Consider the following 20,450-nt stretch of genomic DNA (forward strand, 5'->3'; position numbering starts at 1 on the left):
CTGCATAGTTTCGTGGAGCCCTTACCCAGCGGAGGATGAACAGTTCCTCCGGAAGGCTCTGGTCTTGCAGCACCGAGGCACGGACTCTTGCTGTCACGGGTGTTTTGTCAGGTAAGATTTTATCACTTCTTTTTACTGGGTTTTCAATGATCTTGTCCAAAGTGAGGCTGGAAATAGATCATTTTCTACTAGGAATGCAAAGAGAAAGGCAGTCATGTTTTCTGAGAGGAAAAGCACAGAGAAATGATCCCTCTTAAACAGGTGACTGCTTGCTATGGCTAAAACAATGTGGCAGCTAGTCACCTATGGAGATAACTGCAGTGGTGTTTGGTACTGCTCGGTTAGCACAGACAGCTCTGCAAAAGACACAAAAGGAGACCCAGGCTTTGCTTCAGGTGGTTTACCATTTGAATCACTGAATTGCAATTCCATTCGCTGATTCTGGAAGGAAACCAGAGATGTGTGAGAGAGAAATTTTATTCCATGTGGAAACTTGGAGAATCTCACAGATCTTAAACCCACCTCACATCTGGGTCAACATACGTACCCAGTATTTCCTCTACTTTGTCATCAGAGCAGTGGTCCTGGAGCACTGCAAGGTGGATCCTGGCATCCTTACATGCCTGTGAGATGGCTGGTACAGGCTTGTGTGCTCCTTCAGGACCATTTTGGGGGTACCTTTGCTCAGGAGTAAGAGTCTAAGAGCTCTGCTGAAAGTAAAGCTAGTATTTGCAAAGCTGCTTGAGCTTTTGCTCTGGTTCCTGTGTATCTGTGTAAATGTGTGTCCCTAGCTAGGGATGAACTGATCAAGTGAAATCACGACATGGAGATATATTTGCCTCCTACTTTTATACCCAAAGGGATATAGAGGATATGGAAGAGCTTCTAGTGCCTGTTCCTATCAGTGGGGGTGACTTGGAGCTATCCACCTGCCAATGCCTCCCCAGTGACCAGGCTGGGACAGGTCCTTCAAAAGGGCTTTCTCCTACAGAAGGCATACAGAAATGCCTTAGGGTCCCCGAGCAATGCTGGGAGCCTGCCCCCAAGCCCCTTCCTGCTCTGGCCCCCTTCACAGCCCTGCACCGAGGCAGGGGGATGGTGCCACACGTTGGGGGAGGCTCCCTTGGACAGAGGTTGTGTGCTCCCTGACTCCTGCATGGTTTTGTTCATCGGGCCGAGGGGAGCGATACAACTTGTAGCTTGTCCTGACATGTGCCTGCTGTGTTTAAACCCACAGCTCCTATAGAAAGAGCTCTTGTCCTGGGGACTGGGAAGCCTTCAAGTGCGTCTTGGCTCTGGGCTCTCCTTTAGCTGTCGTAAGATCAGATTAATGATGTATTAGTTTGAGATAACTGCCATGAGATCATGTAATTAACTTGTGATCGTGCTCTGTGCCAGCTGGCTGCAACTCCCTGCTTTTAAAAACACCTCTTTCAGACCAGCTACAAATAGAGCTTTTTGATTGATGGCATTAACAAATAGCTCATTAGTCACCTTTTGGGATAATTAAGGGAGTAAAGAACAGGCCGAGCTCTGCAGTATGGGGGAAGCACTCTATTACCTTGTGCTCTTCTCTGTGGCTATCGGCTCCCAGTTACACATGTTTGTGATGCTCCCCTCCAAGGCCTGATCCTGCCCTGCTCAGCTCCATAAGGGTGGGTCAGACCTCATCCCTGCCTGCATTGCCCTTGGGCAGATGAACAGCTGCTGAGAGGTGGGTGCAGAAAGGTGATGCCTTCGCAGGGCATCAGTACCTGCCCAAGAGCAGCTGGTGCTTGCCCAGGAGATGTGACTTCACCTCCGCACTGCTCCCACACTTGGCATATGTGGCCGCTTTGACACGTAAAGGTTTTGCTCTGGGCAAAACTGAGGGTCAGAGAATGCTTTAACTCCTCTGGACTTGTTTGGTGTAGGAAGAATCTGGGTTACAGTGCAGACACCATATGGATGGGTATACCCTTTTGGTGAGCACTGGGCTGGAACAGGCACCATAACATACCTATACATACACACATATATATATACATATATAACATATATATGCCGTTTTGGTGAGCACAAGGATGGATATTCTGAGCTCATGCCTGATGAGAGGAAGTCTGTGTTGCTCTCCCAGTATTTCTGCAGTGCACTGGGAAACATCCCAGGGAAAGGGATCTGTCTTGTAGCACTTAGTCCTATGCATGGCTGCTGCAAGACTGCTGCCTGAGACCACCTTCTTTCTGCCTGAGCTCCCTCTCTTCTCCAGCTGGATTAAGCTCCCTTCTTCAGTCCCTGCTTCTTGCCTCAGCCTCAGTCCTGTCTTAGCTGCCTGCTTCATCCCTTTGACATGGTGAACATCCATTGCAAACCCCACTAACTGCTCGGAGGCAGTGGTTAGGGTCAGTGCTCTCTCTTGCTGGAAAACACACTGGCTACTAGCCCCTATAGTGTTTGCAAGGTGAGCAGAAGCAGATTGCTCACTCCTGTTCCACCCTCCCTTGCCAAACTGATACCCAACCTCACTCTCCTTGGTGTCCTCCCTGCTGCCCCATCTACCTAATGGTGACCACCTCAGCCATTGTGTAGCCCCTTCTCTTGCCCCAGTCCCTGCTGATGCTCTCTGCCCCTTTGCAGGGGGCTGTGACATGCTGGTGGTGGCTCTGTTGGTCCGCTATGGCCTGGTCATCAAGCCCTGTGATGGTGTAGCTTGGTGCTGTTCTGCTGCCCAGGACCCTGCTGTGTGCATGCCACAAAGGCCAGCTCCCCTGGGTCAGATGCTGCTCAGAAGGGCTCACACATGAGCTCTTCTTAGGTGCTACAAGGGGCTGGAGAGATTTTTCATCTAAACAAGCAAATCATTAAGTGCGAAGGGCTCCTGTGTGCTGCTTTGGGGACTCAGACCAGCAAGCTGCTGTGTGGTTATCACCAGCCCTAGATGTTCACCAGCCTTAGCAATGCTCAGGTCAGATTGGACTGAGCACTTTATGAAATTGCTCTCCTTCATTCCTCATAGAGGAGAGAAGAAATAACTGAGTCTGTGTCTTCTGCAAGATGCTACTGGTTTTTACACCAGTCAAGCAGGTGGATGCAGCTACTGAACTGTATGCAAAGAGATAGCATAGCTCAGAGAAATGAGAGATCTTTCATACAGCATCTCCCTTCTGTATATCCTTCATACAACATCTCTATGTTCAGCAGCACCGGGTTTCAGTGAGCAATATGGATGGAACTAATTCTGAAGGCGGTGCTTGGGCAAACCCTGCCAGCTTCTTCCTGTCCTTCAGATCAAGCCCCTGCGTGCTGGAGCATTGGGTGTTTGATGCTTTAATCTCTTGTCTGTCTGGGTTAGTCTCAGGTCATTAACTTGTGTTTTCCTGCTGCTCTGGCTGTTTGAATTCTGCGCTTTATGGTACTAAAAGACCCCAAACATCCCTGTGCGGCTGCCAAGTGCCCAGAGAGGCTGTGTGCCAGGTTGTTGTGTCCTCTGACAGCCCCTCCTTGCAGATTAGAGGGGTAGTAAAATATTGCTGCCATGGACATCCCAATATTAGACTACTTTAGTCTGCAGAATGGGAGAGATTTGCAAGTTAGGCCAAAAATGGGCAGTGGTTTGTGATCTATGTGGGTATTACAGAAGTATAGTGAGAGCTGTGAAGTGGAAAGGGTCTTAACTCATTCAGCCTCTCTTGGTTTTTTATGTTGCATCAGGATATGTTGTATATGTTGCAGTGGTAGAACAAAGAGTGATGGGTTTAAGTTTAACAGGGAAAGTTCAGGTTAGATATAAGGAAGAAGTTCTTTACTGTTAGGGTGGTGAGGCACTGGAATGGGTTGCCCAAAGAAGCTGTGAATGCTTCATCCCCGGCAGTGTTCAAGGCCAGGTTGGATGAAGCCTTGAGTGACATGGTTTAGTGTGAGGGGTCCCTGCCCATGGCAGGGGGGTTGGAACTAAATGATCTTAAGGTCTTTTCCAAACCAAATCATTTTGTGATTCTATGATTCTATCTAACACATAATACCAATGTGAGTCACGTGTTACCTTGTTTTTTCTTCGAGGTCTGGTGGAAGCTCTAGGTGTGTAAATGAGCTCTCCCTGTCCCAAGTGAAGCCTGAACCCGGGATCTGAGTGCAGACACTGTGAAATACCTGACATTAGATTTGTTTTCTTGTAAGACAGAGGTAATTAATAGGTGCTGACTGCAGCAAGGATGAGCACTTCAAGCATAATCCCAGTCCTCATGAGACACCAGGCTGAGCAGCAATGCCTCTTTCTTCACCTTTGCATTTTAGCAAGAAGGCTGTTGCATGAGCATTAATGCAGCCAGTGGGCTCTGGTCCATGTTCATACCTATCCCTTTCCCTCCCATCCCATCCTTCTGGGTGGCCACAGTGGAGTGTGGGCACTATGGGTGCTCTGTGGTGAGACAGGGACCACAGATCCAATCCTGATCCTGTGATGCTGGCCACGAGCCCCTGGCACCACCAGTCTCTGCTGTGAAGGCAAGGGATGGATGCCCCAAACCACAATGATGACTGAGGTTTATGATGTTTTAGGTGTTTCTCATTGCTCATATTATTGTCCCCAGTAAATTCTGGCCTTTGCTTTCTCTAATATGTGTTGGACCTTATGTGTCAGTAAAGTCAGAAGTCTGACATTTGCAATTAACCTTGCGTGATGGGTGCTCAGGACTTGTGTCTGTACCTTTTCATGTCTATATGATTCTGAGCAGAGGAGCAAACAGCTGAGGTCCACAGCTTTGCATTTTAGCTCTCTCAGAGGAATATGTGCATATGGAAAAGCCATTTTATCTTCCATGCTGCACTGATAAAGTGCCCTTTTTGGTCTTTCTCTCTTATACTTTCCCTCAACTCGCAGACAGACCTGTCCCTTGGCAGGTAGAAAGAAGAAATGGCCACACTGACGAGATGCCTTTCAGCAGTGGAGCTGGGCAAATAACAGGGTTTTCATTTCAGTGGCTGCATGGAAAAATTGCAAATACTTTCTGTTTTGAGTCACCCATTAAAGGAGAATGTTTCTTTTCTTCTTTGACTTCTTTTCATAAGCATTGCACGAGACATGCTGGTTTGAGATTATTCAGTGCTTTTCATAACTAAAGGAAGAAAAAAGAGAAGGAAAAACAAACTAGGTCATGTCCAACCCCCAAAAGTCATTTGCAAGAATAACTGGAAAAGCTTTACTTTTTAAATGTCAAGATGGAGACTAGCAGCTTTTCACGGAGCTCTTTTCTCCTCTTTCAGCTCAAACTGATTATACCCAACCCAAATGCACTCACAGCCACAGTGCCTCTAAACTGCACTGGAGGTGAATTTGCTACATCAGAAGCCTGCAGGCAAGCTCTGCCTGCGCACAGCAGTGACCTGTCCTGTTTGCTGCTGAGCAAGTGTATACACACACGTGTGTGATTCTGCTTCATTAGGGTGCTGAGCAAGAGACCATCAGAAATGACCTCTCACAGGCCTGGCCGGCCAGGGAAGCACCAGCCACAGCCATGATTCACCCTGGTGAGACCCAGCTGGGGCAGGGCTTGGGTTGTGCTGTTCCAATAGAATGTGCAATATAGAATCATGGAATATGAGGTTGGAATGTACCTTAAGGATTATCTGGTTCAACCCTTCTACTCAAAGCATGACCCACACTAAAAGGCCCAGCACTTTGTCCAGCTGAACCTTAGGTGTCCAACACTGGGGAGGGCAGCACTTCTCTGGGGAGGTTATTCCAATGACTGGTTGTTTGCAATGTGAAAATCTTCCCTCTTGTGTCCAGTTGGAATCTCCCCAGGTGTAACTTGTGCCCATCACCCCTTGTCTTTTCCATGTGACTCCTTGTTAAAAGGGAGTCTCTGTTTTTTTTCTAGCCACCCTTTAAATACTGGAACATGGTGGTGAGGTCTCCCCTGAGCCTTCTTTTCTCTAGGCTGGACAAACCCACCTCTCAGCCTTTCTCACCTGGCACTTTCTCAATATGCCAATGTGGGGCTGATGCCCTTTACCATCTCCAGCATCTTCTCCTCATGGGATAGTGGCTGGGAGGTATCAGTGCTCGAGGAGTGCAGTGGTGTAGCTTGGTTATGCTTTGCTTCCCTGTGGAGACAGGTCCCATCCATCTCTTCCTTTTCCTGGCTCCCTCAGGAAATGGTTTTGGTGTGATGGTGTCCCCCCTTCACTACCTCCCCATTCCTGCCAGGATATCCCAGAACTGGCATCCTGGTGGCATTAGATTACAACTAATTCCTATAAATGATGGTGATGAATATCAGAGGTTGAATAGAGATACACAGCTGCCAGGGTGGGGGCTCTCAGGGGACTCTATTGGTGCCATTTGGGCTCCAGGCTTGCCTCAGACAGCATTCGGGAAAGCCCCTGTTGTCACCTCCTCTTCAGCATCCTCCCACAGAGGCAAAAAAGCCCTGGGGTAACTTTCTGTTGCATCCCAAAAGTTGTGTTCTTCCTTGGTGAATTAGAAGTTGTTGATGCTGGATAGACTCTATTCCCTTCCAAATCCATGTAATCCTGAAAATTCAGGGATGCATGAAATGCCCCTCTGTGCCTGCCTCACCAGGAATGCACAAGTCCAAGGGGTCTGTGATTGAAAATATCTCCACTTATCTTCATGGATTCCCAGCTGCAACAAACCTGTAGGTAGCACTGAATGGCTGATAAGGAAATAACTCAGTTTCTACACCAGAAAGGGACTTTATGGGGTTCAAAGCTTTAATTGCTCGATAATCTCCATCCTTCCCTGATGGCTCACAGCCACTGCTCCAGGGCTGGGGCAGCTGCAAGAGCCAAGCAGCCAGTGGTAACATTGGACTGTAATGTGTAACTGATCACTCTCAGCCTCTAACTCCTGTCCATGAAAGGCCTGGGACACAGGAACAAGGGCCAGCACCCCAGCCTGCTGCCCTCACGAACCAGAACCCCAAAGTGATCAGGTTGGGCACATAGAGCCAAGGCACACATCCCCAGTGGATGTCTATCACCCCACTCAGAAATAAAATCCCATACCTGCAAATATCATGAGGAATTAGGGATCATAGAATCATAGAATAGTTAGGGTTGGAAAGGACCTTAAGATCATCCAGTTCCAACCCCCTGCCATGGGCAGGGACACCTCCTACTAACGTATGCCATCCAAGGCTCTGTCCAACCTGGCCTTGAACATTGCCAGGATGGAGCATTCACAGCCTCCCTGGGCAACCCATTCCAGTGCCTCACCACCCTTACAGTAAAGAATTTCTTCCTTAGATCCAATCTAAACTTCCCCTGTTTAAGTGTTAACCCGTTACCCCTTGTCCTATCACTACAGTCCCTAATGAATAGTCCCTCCACAGCATCCCTGTAGGCCCCCTTCAGATACTGGAAGGCTGCTATGAGGTCTCCATGCAGCCTTCTCTTCTCCAGGCTGAACAGCCCCAACTTTCTCAGCCTGTCTTCATATGGGAGGTGCTCCAGTCCCATGACCATCCTCGTGGCCTCCTCTGGACTTGTTCCAACAGTTCCATGTCCTTTTTATGTTGAGGACACCAGAACTGCACACAATACTCCAAGTGAGGTCTCACGAGAGCAGAGTAGAGGGTCAGGATCACCTCCTTTGACCTGCTGGTCACACTTCTTTTGATGCAAATAACAACTAAACATTAGTCTGGCTGCAAGCAAAAAATGGGAATGGTCCAAGCATTGGTGGCTTTTTGACATGCCAGGGAGACTTGTGGATGTGCTGAGGGTTAGCAGAGCCAGCTACTCCTGGGTCCTAGAGTGCCCCATTTGGGCATTTTCCCTACATTATTTGTTACTTTTCCCTTTTTCCTGCAACACTGATGGACATTTACCCCTGCTGGGGTAAGCTGCTCAGCAGCTGGCCATGGTGTGGACCACGACAGCACTGAGTGTCTTCTGGTTATTCCCCAGAGAGAGCGGCAGGAGGCATTGTGAGCAGATCTTTGATGCTGCCAGTCAGAGATGGACCCTGGTGAAAACTGGAAGCTGGATGAAACCAACTGGTTGTCTCATGGTGGGATCCATCCCTTTACCAGTGTGAAAGGAGGTAGGACATCATTGCTGGTTTTTAATCCACCCAGTGAGCATCCTGGGAGCCTTCCTGATGTGCCGCTGCCATTCACTGTGCTATGTCTAGTATGAAGGTGGGAAAGGTCTGACCCAAACTGCAGTATCTTGCTGGCACACTGGCACTGCTGCTTGGTTTGTGGCTTGTCTTCCTTCTCTGGAATGGGATTTGCCAGAAAAACCCACCCAAGCCAACAAACCTGAACACCAACCTTTTGGCAAGTTAATATTCCCCTTGTGCTGGATGTGACCACCCTCATTCCCCACAAGCAGGACTCTGCAGAGGGAGGAGTGAGGAGCAGAGCTGGTAAAATATTCCCTTCTCTCTTCAATCCTGGCTGTGTGGCACAATTTAGGATGGCTCCAGGGAAACATGATGTCTCAGCAGGGACAGGAGGGACGAGCAATGTCCCAGCTGGGGCTTCTTGTGCAGGACCACACAAGCTTTCAGCCCCCCTTAGCATGAGCTCCCAATCCAAGGCTGGGTCTGTTGCTCCCCACAAAGTGCCAGTCTCAGCAAAGCACTCAGGGCAGATACAATGGGAAGGAGCCAGCAGGTCTGTTTCCTCTATCAGTGAATCTCTACCCAGTTTCCACCCAGCTGCTGTAATTTGCTTTTTAACCCCCATGCAAACACTGGGAAGAAGCAGCCGCATGTGCTCCCTGCTCATCTTTGTCACCGGAGCTCCCTGTCCCAGCACAAACTGTCCCTTCTTGGGCAAAGCTCCTTCTTTAGCTGGGACACGCTGTGCCCCAGACTAACACCAAAGGAAACCCAGAGCCTTCTGGATGACAGCACCTTGGGAACGGAAACGTTTTGCTTTGGTAAAATGCTTTGCTTATCTCCATCTGTTTCCCTCAGCTTCCCGCCGATAGCCCGGATGCCTGGGGAAGGGGAAAGGGACAGTCTGGGATGTGGCATCGCCTCCTTTTCCCTGCTAGCTGGATTAGATAAGTAGGTTTATGCTATTGAAGCCAGCAGCCCTGGGGTCAGTCTCCCCAGCCAAGCATCATCAGGTGCCATGGGCTGCTTCTGCAGGTATCCATTGTGGGGTGGCTCCAAGGACCAGCACAGGGGTGCTTGCTGCAGCCCATCCCTTTTCCCCAGTAGAACCATTTCTGCTTCTGACATATTTTGTAAACCCTCACCATGTGCATGGTGTGTGTTACTGTTTATAGTTGTAGAGGTCAAATTCAGGATCCCACTGTGCTTGGGTCTGTAAAGCAGGGCAGGGCAAAGTTAAACGTGGATGTACATTGGCTTTTGGTTCTGTATACAGCCCACTGCTATCCTAAACTTAGTGTCTCACATCTTCTTCTAACTGATGGACCTAACAGCATTTCATAGTGGGGGTAAAGATCTCTTAGAAACGTCACAGCTGTGGATTACTGTAGGGTGTCATGTGTCTGCCCTTCTTAAACATCCTTCTTCAGCCCCCTAGGAGCAGGCCACAGATTCCAGACCAAAAGGTTTTTTAGTCTAACCCATTGTACTGAACAAATGCCAGGAACCTGAAAGGAAAAAGAGAACAATCACCAAAAACCCCAAAACCAACAGAAAACCCCTACCCTCTGCAATTTCTCTTTTAAATTCAGTTTTTGCAGTTTAGCATCATTTTGACGTAACAAGAAATGATTGAAAACAATGGAATCCCCACCAGTTCCAAGGATCAAATGATATTTAACACCTGGCCACATTCTGTAATGCAGCTGCACTTCTTTCTGGCAGTGAGGAATCCATGTGTGCTGTGTTCTGCAGCTGGGAGCAGATAAGAACGGGTGGGCTCATGGTGGGATTGGTCTTGGGATCCAAAATCATCTCCCACAAGCTTTCGGTGAGAGATGCCATCAGCTCAGGGGTTTCCAGAGCCTGTGGTCCAGCCTGTCACAGGCACTGAGTTACAGCAACGTTATCAGGTGAATGCAGCTTGTTCAGCCTCTGAAAGATCCCAGCTGGAGCATTTCCCTGTTCCCACTGGTTAGACCTCCTCCAGCTGCTGTTGTCGGAGGGGACTGTGCAGCTTTGCTGCAGGCAGGATGCTGCTGGCCATGCCCTGAGTGCTGGGAGAGCCAGGAAAAGGGAGTGGAGAGCTGTGGCATAGCCAAAAAGTGGAGCACGGCTGAGGATCCCAGTGTGGGCAGAGACGGGGCAGCAGAACCCTTTCACTGGTGCTGGAAAAGGCATAAGTCTCCATCCTGAGCTGATTCCAGGTTCTTTCCAATAAGACGCATACAAAGGCCGTCAAGGGTGAACTGGAAGCGAGCTGAGAAGGGGCTTTTCTGCAGTTTAATTTAAACTGTTGTCATCCCAGCTCTCCACATCTACCTCTGCAGCTGATCTTTCTTCTTCCCTCAGACAATGAGCTCTCCGAAGGTGCCCCAGCCCTCTTTGCTCTGGAACAGCTGGGTAAGTCCATGCACGACATGTTTTCCTCTTCCTTGTTGATGATGTAGAGTAACTGGAGATGGCTTAAAACACAGGGCAGCCACTGAATGCTTCTAGCTGCATAGATCTGTCACCACTGGTGCCTTCTTACTGTGTTGCTTTTGAATGTCATCCATTGGAGGGATGGGGCAGCTCAATGTTAGATGTGTTTAGTGCCTCTCTGTTACACTGATCAGGTTTTCTTTCCTTTGGGAGGGAAGCTGTCACCTTTCTGGTGCAAAGTGATTTCAAATAATGATGGGGGAGGGGGGAGTTAAGCTTAGCCTGTGGCTGGCACTGGAGCTTCTGTGACTTTCTGGTGTGTTGTGAGATGATGAGAGCTTTTTTAACCCATGGGAGGCAGAAGCAGAGGTGTGTAAAGCAAGAGTGAAGACACCCAGGGAGAAAACAACCTCAAATGGGCATGGGAAACTGAAGGCTTCAGAGGCTGAATCCATGGGGAATCCCTATCTGGTGGCGATGTTTCCTTAATCCCAGTACCAAGGTCTAAACCAATGTTTGTCTCAGGATGAGTTAGAGGTGCTCACAGTAAGGAGGGAGTGAGGATGAACTGCATGGTGGGAAGCCTCTGCAGGAGGCCTTCTGGCCACCTAGACCTGGAGATGTGATGTGCAGGGAAGGGGGAAATCAAGCCCCCAACCCCCCCCTGGGAAAATGGGTAAAGGCTGAAGAAGGAGCATGCTGGGAAGTATGGATTAGATGTGTTGGGAGAGACACAGGGCTCAGGTCTGTGCACCCTGCCTTGCTCTTGACAGCATGGTGGGACTGCCCCAGCACACTGCGATGCCATCATCTTACATGACAAACACCAGCCCTTCTTCCCAGGGAAAAGGAGCCCTTCTCTTCACTTTCAGGGCAATGAATTCTCCATCCTTGGACATATTCAGAAGCCATCTGTACATGGTCCTGGGCAACCAGCTCTAGGTGGCCCTGCTGTAGCAGGGGGTTGGAGCAGATGGCCTCCAGAGCTCCCTGCCAACCTCAACCAGCCTGTGATTCTCTGATGAGGGCTGTCTGTGTGCACCCACCGGCCTGCTCACCATATAGGGCACTGTTGGAAGCCTGGGGTAAGAGGAGAAAGCTGCAGGAGCCCAGAATGGTGATTTCTATCATGTGCAACTCTCTCTGCTGTAAAGCTCTGCTGCTAAGAGCCAGGCTCTTGAAGACATCCCTGTAAATACAGTGATGCTTATAAACTGTACGATGCCTCTCTGGTGCAGGAAGGGCTGGCAGGGAGGGCAGCTGTCCTCACCGGCAGTGCCTTACACTTGATTGTATTTTAAAGGAGTCCTTGTGAGCTCTCTCCACTTGGTGTCAGGATAGAGACTGCTCTGATACGCATCCACCCTGAGGAGTGTCTAACAGGGAGTGGGAATAAAGCCAAAAGCCTTCCCTTGGCTGCCTCATTCATTATCCTATTGCAGTTAAAACGAGTCAAGTAAAGCGCATTTTCTGTGACACGGTTTCCACCAGCTCCCTGTCTTCTTGATCTTCATCCTCTTATCCCTTGAAGGGTGCCTTCATTCAGTGACATGTGCTCATTTCTTCTAACTTTGGCAAACCCCCTACAAGTCTCAGCAAATGTATTCAGTGACAAAGAACAAGCTCCCTCTCCCAAACAACAAGATTTGTTTGGTTTTAGTTGAGCAGCAAATGCGTTAGCAGCTGGACAGATGGCTTAGATGGGCAAAATAAGGCTCTTGGTGACCCCTGGTCAAGGGGTAGGACCCTGGAGGGACAGGAATCAGGGCTGAAACATGGGACAACCGGCTTGCTGGCATCCTCCTCATCTTAATGGGGAAATGATCTGTGCCATCCAGTGTGATCCATTGCCTCCTGCGGTGGTGGTTGGCATCTCCAGGGCTTATGCACAGCCCTACTCCCACTAGAGGAGAAGCAGGAGCAACTCGGACACCGCTTTCCTCTGCACAGCAGTATCAGACATCCCTCAGTCTGGAACAGTTATTCGAAACAGTGCTTGTATCACCTTACATTTCCACTCTGCTTTCCAAGACGTGATTGCTCCATCCAAGGTAGACAAGACAGACACGGGGTGTGAGATAGCAGAACAAGCAATGGAAAACCAGTCTCTCCTTGCCTCCCTCCTGGCTGGTGGGTTTTCAGCTGGATCAGTCTCCTAACCTGAGTCATGTGCAGCTGTGTGATTTGTGTTGCCAGGCAGTGAGGGGGTAAGAGCAAGCACATGTTGGAAGGGGAGAGCACAAGACAATCCCAGTAACAGCTTGGGTTTATGCTGTGTTGCAGTGATTGTGTAACCAGTGCCTGAGAGTACCAGGCCAAAACCACACAGCCCTTGTCAAACCAGCTACCTGAACAGCAGGAGTTATTAGTAAAGGAGCTGGTAATAAAGCAGCATTATAATAACAACATCCTGAGACAAAACATCAATACCATAACAAAACATCATCATCATCTAAGCCACAGAAAGGCAGGTCTGAGCGGGACTCCAAGAGTTTAATACACCTCCTCCCTCCCTCAAGGTAGGGCTTGTACCTCCTTTCACCCATCACCCCAAGTGGAGGACCAGCCTGTTCCAGCAGCTTTCCCAGGCTTCACTGCGCTGGAAGGGTTTTCTCAGTATCTAATTAAATTCTTGCAATTTAAGCCAATTACACATGGCTCAAAAGGAGCTTGGTCTGTACACATGGCTTCCATGGCTCAAATGGGGAGTTTCTTGTCCTATATGGGGATGCTGGGAGGAGGATCCCACTGGAGGATCACATCCATTTTTTCCTGTTCATCAAGTCTTCCTTGACCCCTCGTCCTGTATCCAGCTTTCTGGCAGCGTGTCCCAGCCTGCTGGCTACTGCAGACATAAGAAGCTGTGCTTGGATTTTGTGTCATTCGTGGAAATGCTGATTGGGACCAGATTTACAAGAGGCTGTTTTGTGTTGCCTCATGTCATGGGTAACTAACCTCACAGGAAGGTTTTGATCTTCATGCATCCATCTTCTCAAGAGCATCCTTCTCTTGCTTATAGTGATACCATATGATCCAGTTACCACGAGTCTTACTTGTATGCCAACATATATGGCATCTGCACACCCCCCTCATCTACAAGGCTTATTACAGAACAGATGAGTCTGATCAGCTCTGTTCTTACTGAGTCTGCACTGGTTATTACTCATATCCTCCTTTTCTACATGTTTACAAAGCCTTTCATTGCTTCAGTGTTTCCAAGGATGGAATTAACAATGCCTGGGAAATCACCTCCTGACTCTTCTTTCTGTCCTGGTTGTAAAGATTGGTGCTCTGCTCACCATGCCCAGCCTTCAGAAACCTCTCTGTGGTCTGCTGCTGTATAAGTCAGCACACGGCTCACGGGTTTTGGAGAGTCCCTGGAGAAGCACTAGGCAAGGGACCCAGTAAACTACAATTCAAGGATGTGGAAAAGCGATGCTTGAAGGAGGATACAGTATAAGTACAAGAATGATGAATGGCATAGGAGTACATAAGTGCAAGAGAGACATGGACATACTAGAAATACTCCAATGAAAGGACACAAGGATGATAAAGGAACTGAAGAATCAATCCTGTGAGAAAATGCTGAGAGAGATGGGCTTGATCAGTGTGGAGAAGAGAAGGCTCTGGGAGATCTCATCAATCAATACCTGAAGGGAGAGTGAAAAGGGCTTGAATCCAGGCTCTTTTCAGTGGTGCCCAGTGCTAGGACCAGAGGTACAACCTGAAACAGAGGGGATTCCCTGTGAGCATCAGGAAGCACTTTTTCACTGTGTGGATTACCAAGCGCTGCACATTTTGCCTTGGGAGGTGGCAAAGTCTCTGTCCTTGGAGGTACTCAGAAGCCATCTGGACACGGTCCTGGACAACTGTCTGTAGGTGGTTGGATGAGATGGCTCCAGAGGCCACTTCTGACTCCAACCAGTCTGAGGTTCTTTGAGATAAGAAAAGGCTTAACACAACCCGAAGGCTGTGCCTTCACACAGTGCAGTTACACCATACAACTCACTACCACAAAACCTCCAGTGTGCCAAAGGTGTGAATGGGCTGGAAAAGTGATTAGAAAACATCATGGAAGAAACGTCTATGGAAGGCTCTCAGACCTGGTGATGCAGCTACAACCTCTGGCTCAGGAAGGGAAACGGGATCACCTGTCAGAGGAAACAGCATTTGTACTGTTCCTTGCCTTTTCTCTGCAGACACGTTCCAAAGGCTGTGTCAGAGGACACCAGGAGCTCTTAAACTTTTGTATAGGTCAACATGGTCCTTCTTGTCTTTCCTTCGGTCCACAGTGACTAGCAGAAAGAAACCCAAACCAAACCCACACCTCCTCTTCCTTTACTTTCTTCATCTGTGTTTCCTCTCCCACAGCTCCAGCTGTGGGATTTCAGCAGATACGAATCAGATGGTGACTGTTGTGTTCCTTTTGTTCTGTAAATGATTAAAACAGAACATTTCACACTTGCTTTGTGGCCCAGCAGAGGAATGCTGCATTGTCTCCTTGGCAAGTCCGGAGGTGGAATTCTGGCCATGGAGAAAGTGAAGTCAGGGAGAGAGAAACTCTCCCAACAGGGGAACATGTGCAGACTGCTTCTCTGTCTCTCCTGTACTTGGCATGTCTTAGCCCTGTCTTCCATTCCCTCATCCCTCCCCTCTTTTCCACCTCCTTCCCTCCCCACTGGCAATTCTCCTTGCTGCTTTTAGATGATTTAGCTAAATATCAGGGGAAAAAAAAAAGACGGATAGAAAAACACAAGGTGAAGCCCCCATCCCAGAAAGTCTTGGAAAGAGTAATGGGAATGTGGTGAAATGGAAAAATTAAATGGAAGTGGGGGGTATGAAACCCACCCTGCCAAAACCAAGATGAAAATGCTTGTGTAGGAGCTGCAGCCTGTCAGTGGAAACCCCTAGGACCTGTGCCTCACGTTTCCTGACAACCGAGCAGAGGAGGGATTAGCTGGCTGTGCTATTTATATGTGCACCCTGGGTATGGTCGGGAGGAGGCGTGCAGGAAACACGGCTTTTGTGATACCAACTGCCTGGGGAATAAATACGCCCAGCAATGAAATCCCATTGGATAAGTGAAAAGGGAAGGAAAGAAAAAACCCTGGTCCCTGCCCTGTTTGTTCCCACTGCTTCGTAGCCATCCAGCTGTTTCTTTTTCTTTGTTGTCCTGACCTCATCCCGTACTGGAGCGCATCCAAGGGAGCGAGTGCTCTGCTTGGTAGTCTTCTGCCAGAAATCAAACAGGTCAAGTTATGAGAGAAAAATGAAAGCTCTTTGGCAGCACTGGAAAAACAGATGTGCAGGGAGAGCTTTCCTGCTGCCTCCAGATACAACGCTGCCTGTTAAGTGTGTATCAGAGGAGACGTAATAAATATGCACTGCTGTCATTGTGGAGACCTTAGCAAAGGCTATTGATTTAGCAGGATGGGTGTCTTTTGGGCTCCCTGAACCTCTGAGCTCACTGGCTGCCTGGTGGCAAGATTACTTAGAAACCTTCTGCAAATGTGTTTTGGAAAGCGCTGTTCCAGAGCTCCAGGAGGATTTGACTCTGCTCATGAGTTAGAGATGCTTCTGGGATGCTGAGGATGGGTAGAAGGGTCTCTGTGGTTCAGATAGAGCCTGTGACTATCAAGAAGAATTAAAACTATGTCCACATGAGATAATAGTAAAGGCGTAGAATCATGGAGTCATAGAATGGTTTGTGTTGGAAAGGACCTTAAGAACATAGAGTTCCAACCCCCTGCCATGGGCAGGAACACTTTCCACTAGACCAGGTTGCTCCAAGCCCCATCCAACCTGGCCTTGAGCATTGCCAGAGATGGGGCATTTACCACTTCTTTAGGCACCCTGTGCCAGCGCCTCAGCACCCTCACAGTAAAGAACTTCTTCCTTATACCTAACCTGAACGTCCCCTGTTTAAGTCTAAACCCATCGCCCCTTGTCCTGTCACTACAGTCCCTGGTGAAGAGTCTGTTTCCATTGTCTATGTCAAAGGCTTTGTGGCTTTGATTTACTAAAGCTGCCTGGGTGAGGCTTTCTACACCGTGTATTCTGATTCTTGATTCAGCTTCTTGCTGTGGTCTCAACATCCTATGGTGACTTTTCGTGCCATCCCCAGTGGTGGTGTTAACGGGCCTAAAACTCCCCAGATGCCCATTGGCCATTGTCAAAAGCAGCAGCACCAGCAAGAAGTGAAACTGCATGCAGGCATTTGGGATTGCTGCAGTCAGGCAGAGTGGGACAATGAGTTTCTCGCTTGCAGAGCTGGGAATCTGTGGGATTACACGCATGGGTGCACATGCAGTGAGTGTCAATACCTGGTTGTTGCTTGTGGCTTGGAATGGCCATGTCCTTTCTGCAGGGCCTTGGTGGTCCAGCTCTGGGTTTGGTGGCAGGAACCGCTCAGAGCTCCCCAGGGATGTGGGATAGTGTAGGGATGCTGAGTGATCCAAGTGTTTGCTAACAGCTGAGCCCAGGAGGCACCAGGAAATGCTTCTCCCTTCCTATGTAGCTTGCCGAAATGCTTGGAGAACCCATGAGAGGTTTTATTCTCAGGGTCTAACAGACATGCTTCCAGGCTGTGAATGGTATGTGTGTCTCCTGGGTCTCCCTAGTTACCAGGGAGAAGAAGGAGAGAGGCAATCAAGTGAGATGGCACTGTCAGCTCTACTCATTGATAACCTGACAGCACTGGGCCCTGGCTGAGCAGGGTTAGAACCAAAAAGGGTGGAAGGATGGACTTATTTCCTTCCTCAAGTCCATTGTAGGAAAAACATTAATTAGTTAATCAATCAATGAATTAATTAATATAAAATGCAAAATATATATAGAAATAGAAATATAAAAACATAAAAGATAAAAATATAGCAATAGTGGAGCTATTCCTGACTGTGGGAATGTTTTGTTTTGAAATATAACTAACTAACTAAATAAATGCATATGAAAATCTATACAAATAGTGGAGCTGCAAAGGGGATAAGCTTGAGCAGCAGTTGTCTTGCCTTCCTAGACAGACACAGCTCCCAGTGGTTATCAGATGTATTGGACTACAGAGGGATCAGAGAACTCCTTCCCCAACCTGCCATCCTTCATGGCCATTTAATTTCTCAAACCAAAATGGAGTTGAATAGGAAAAAGATTTTGGAAGCTTTGTGGAAACATGGAACAGAAAATGAATAATGGGGTGAAAAGAGAAAACACACTGGTACCGCAGCAGAAAAAAGGGCTCTTTTCCTTGGATAGTTAACAGGATGGTTCATGAGGTTCTTGCAATGCTACTGAAAGACAAGACAGCAGATAATCCTTTTTCTTGATGTATTTATTCCACTAGCACTGAAAGCATCACTGATCATCACACAGCAATAGGTAAAAGGGAAGCATAGACCGTGGGACCAGAATGAGAAATAAAATGAAGTCTCAGACAGGCTGGATCTGCTTGGCTGACGGCAGTACAGCCACATTGCACCCAGTTCCCTGCGACATGGACTGTGCAGCACAGTAACCAAAATAATGCATCCCATTTTGCCCAACCAAATGGTAAAGTTGGAGCATGAGAAAAAGAGGAGCTTGAATTGTGAAACAAGGGGAACAGAAAATCACAAAATGGAATTTATAAACCTTTAGAATTAGTTTTAAGCAATGTTAAGTTCAATGGCTTTGTAACAGTAGCAGTGGGAAATTACTGAGGTGCATAATACATAGAAAAAATAGAGTACAGCTAGAGAACATACTGGCACAAGATAAATCGTTATAGTTGATGTGGTCTTAAGAAAAACAGTCTAGAAAAACAGGACACAGGGATAAGGAGTATCTGGGAATAGCAGGTGTCCAGGATAGGCTGTGGGTAAACTAACTGATAAGTAGGAGGATAGGGGGATTATTATGTCTCTGGTGCTAGTGAACCAATTAAACTGGTATGAGCATCTACTGCGCGTGCTTCAAAGGCTGCCAGAAGTGATGAAGATTGTTGGAAGAAGTAAACGACCCTCAGAGACCACCACCACAGTTCTGTACGCATGCGGGGAGCTTTCTGGAAAATGATGTAATCCATACGTAGCCTCATGAATATGTATGTATGCCCAGGGACTATATAAGGATGGCTTGTGTAGTAATAGAGAGACACACGTTAGGAGGAGTTATCCCCCGTGTCTCCCGGCGCCGCAATAAAGAATACCTGCTTGTCAGCTTGAAAACTTTGTTGGCAAGTTTGTTCCTGGAGTTTTCTCCGAATCAATTTGGCACCCCAGATGGGACCTTCTCTGCTCGGCTGCAGGACCCGCTGAGGACAGGGCTCCCTAGGGCCCTCGGGAGTCTTTCCCGGAGGGACCCCTCGACTCATTCGGATCACTGCGGGAGCAGACAAGGACCATCTTCGTAAAAGGTATTCTTTTCTTTTCTATAGTCTGTAAGGTGCAGGGGGCATCTTGCATAAAGACTGCATTGGTAATTGGGTTGGTTTGGTATGCGTACGCAAGGTTTGGAAGCCTTCCGTAAATCGAGATAAGAAATCTCGTAGGTAAAGGCGTATACCCGGCTGCTAGCGTCCGTTTGGTATACACCCACAAGAAGCAGGGGGCTTCTTGTGGTTTGGGTTGTACAAGACGCAGTGGGAGTCTTGTAGAAAAGGTTTTGGATTTTACTGGCATACACCCTCAAGTAGCAGGGGGCTTCTTGTGGTTTGGGTCCTGCAAGATGCAGGGGGTGTCTCGTGGAAATGGTTTTGGATCTTGTTGTGGCTTGTGACATTAAGGATTTTGGTCTTGTGATTTTGGTATTGGTGACAGGATATTATAACTGTGTTATTAACTGTGGTTTGTTTGATAGAATTTTAGTCTCTGTCTTTTTCAAGTGTTGTAACTGTGTGGAGTGTGTCTGTGGGATCCCGTGTGTGTGTGAGTGAGAGATTAATAATGGAAAATCAGCAGAGTGAAGAGATCATGCAAAAGAGTCCTTTAGGGTGCATTTTGGCACACTGGAAAGAACTGGGAGGGTCTCCTGGGGGCTCAGTAAATAAGAAAATGTTGTCCAGCTGTTTTGAAAAATTTTGTAACCGATGGTGGCTTTTGTATACTTTGGAAGATCAGGAAAAATGGTCTAAAAATGGAGCCTGAACTATAATACATTGTTACAATTAATGTTGTTTTGAGGCTGCAAGGAAAATGGCATGAAGTAATGTATGCCGATATGTTCTTCACTTTAAGAGACCACGTGGAGTGACAGACGCAATGCAAAATTAATATGGCTCCACCAGATCCCTTAATTTTGGTTTTGGAAAAGGACAGGGAAAAACTGAAAGTTAAGATGGATGGAGAGATGTTGTTCAGCCTGTGATACTGGGGAAAGATGTTTAAAGTTAAAAAACAGTAATCAGGAAGATAGGCTGTAAAATTATCTATCACAGGTACCTCCGAGAGGAGCACCCTCTGCATCTCTCCTCTCTGATATTCGTAAGGAGCGAGAGATCACTGTCACTGGCACCAAGCGGCAGATGCACATTCCGAGTTCAGAAAGGGTTAAACCAGCAGTGCTGTTGCAGAGGCATCTGCAGCCCCTGCAGAGCAGGGTGAGCAGCTGTGAGGAAAAAAAAAAAAAAGGAAAACCAAGGGGGAAAAGAGGGGGGAGCTCGCGCAGCTCCTGTGTTTGAGCGTGGGATGCTGGGTGCTGGGGTAGGCAAACAAGTGGGAACAGATATGTGCACGGACGGGACTGAGGGGTTGTTGAATAAATGTGGACAGGAGGAAGCATGGAGAGTGTATAGGAATTGGGAACGAGTAGAAAAGAAAAGCTGGGTCGTGCTATAGCCACGGCTGCGGTGGTTGATTTGAAACTGCGGGGGGAGAGTTCGGACGCTGGAAGCGAGACTGCCCTTGGGGGGGTAGTGCCATGGTGCGGCTCCAGCGACTGAATTGGAACCAGACTGACAGGGACCTGGGGAATCTACCCTGGTAGA

General features: G+C 48.1%; 1 protein-coding gene across 1 annotated transcript in view; it reads left to right on the plus strand.

The window, feature by feature from the left end:
• AMOTL1 (angiomotin like 1) overlaps positions 1 to 20,450 on the plus strand; it is an 85,598-nt gene continuing 65,148 nt past the window's right edge. The window contains 3 exon segments of the mRNA XM_034074384.1: positions 1 to 111; positions 7,912 to 8,047; positions 10,424 to 10,474. Of these exon segments, the coding sequence (XP_033930275.1) occupies positions 7,963 to 8,047; positions 10,424 to 10,474 (136 nt within the window). The 5' untranslated portion in view covers positions 1 to 111; positions 7,912 to 7,962.

Source organism: Melopsittacus undulatus, chromosome 2 (genome assembly GCF_012275295.1).
Source record: "Melopsittacus undulatus isolate bMelUnd1 chromosome 2, bMelUnd1.mat.Z, whole genome shotgun sequence".
Classification (NCBI taxonomy): domain Eukaryota; kingdom Metazoa; phylum Chordata; class Aves; order Psittaciformes; family Psittaculidae; genus Melopsittacus; species Melopsittacus undulatus.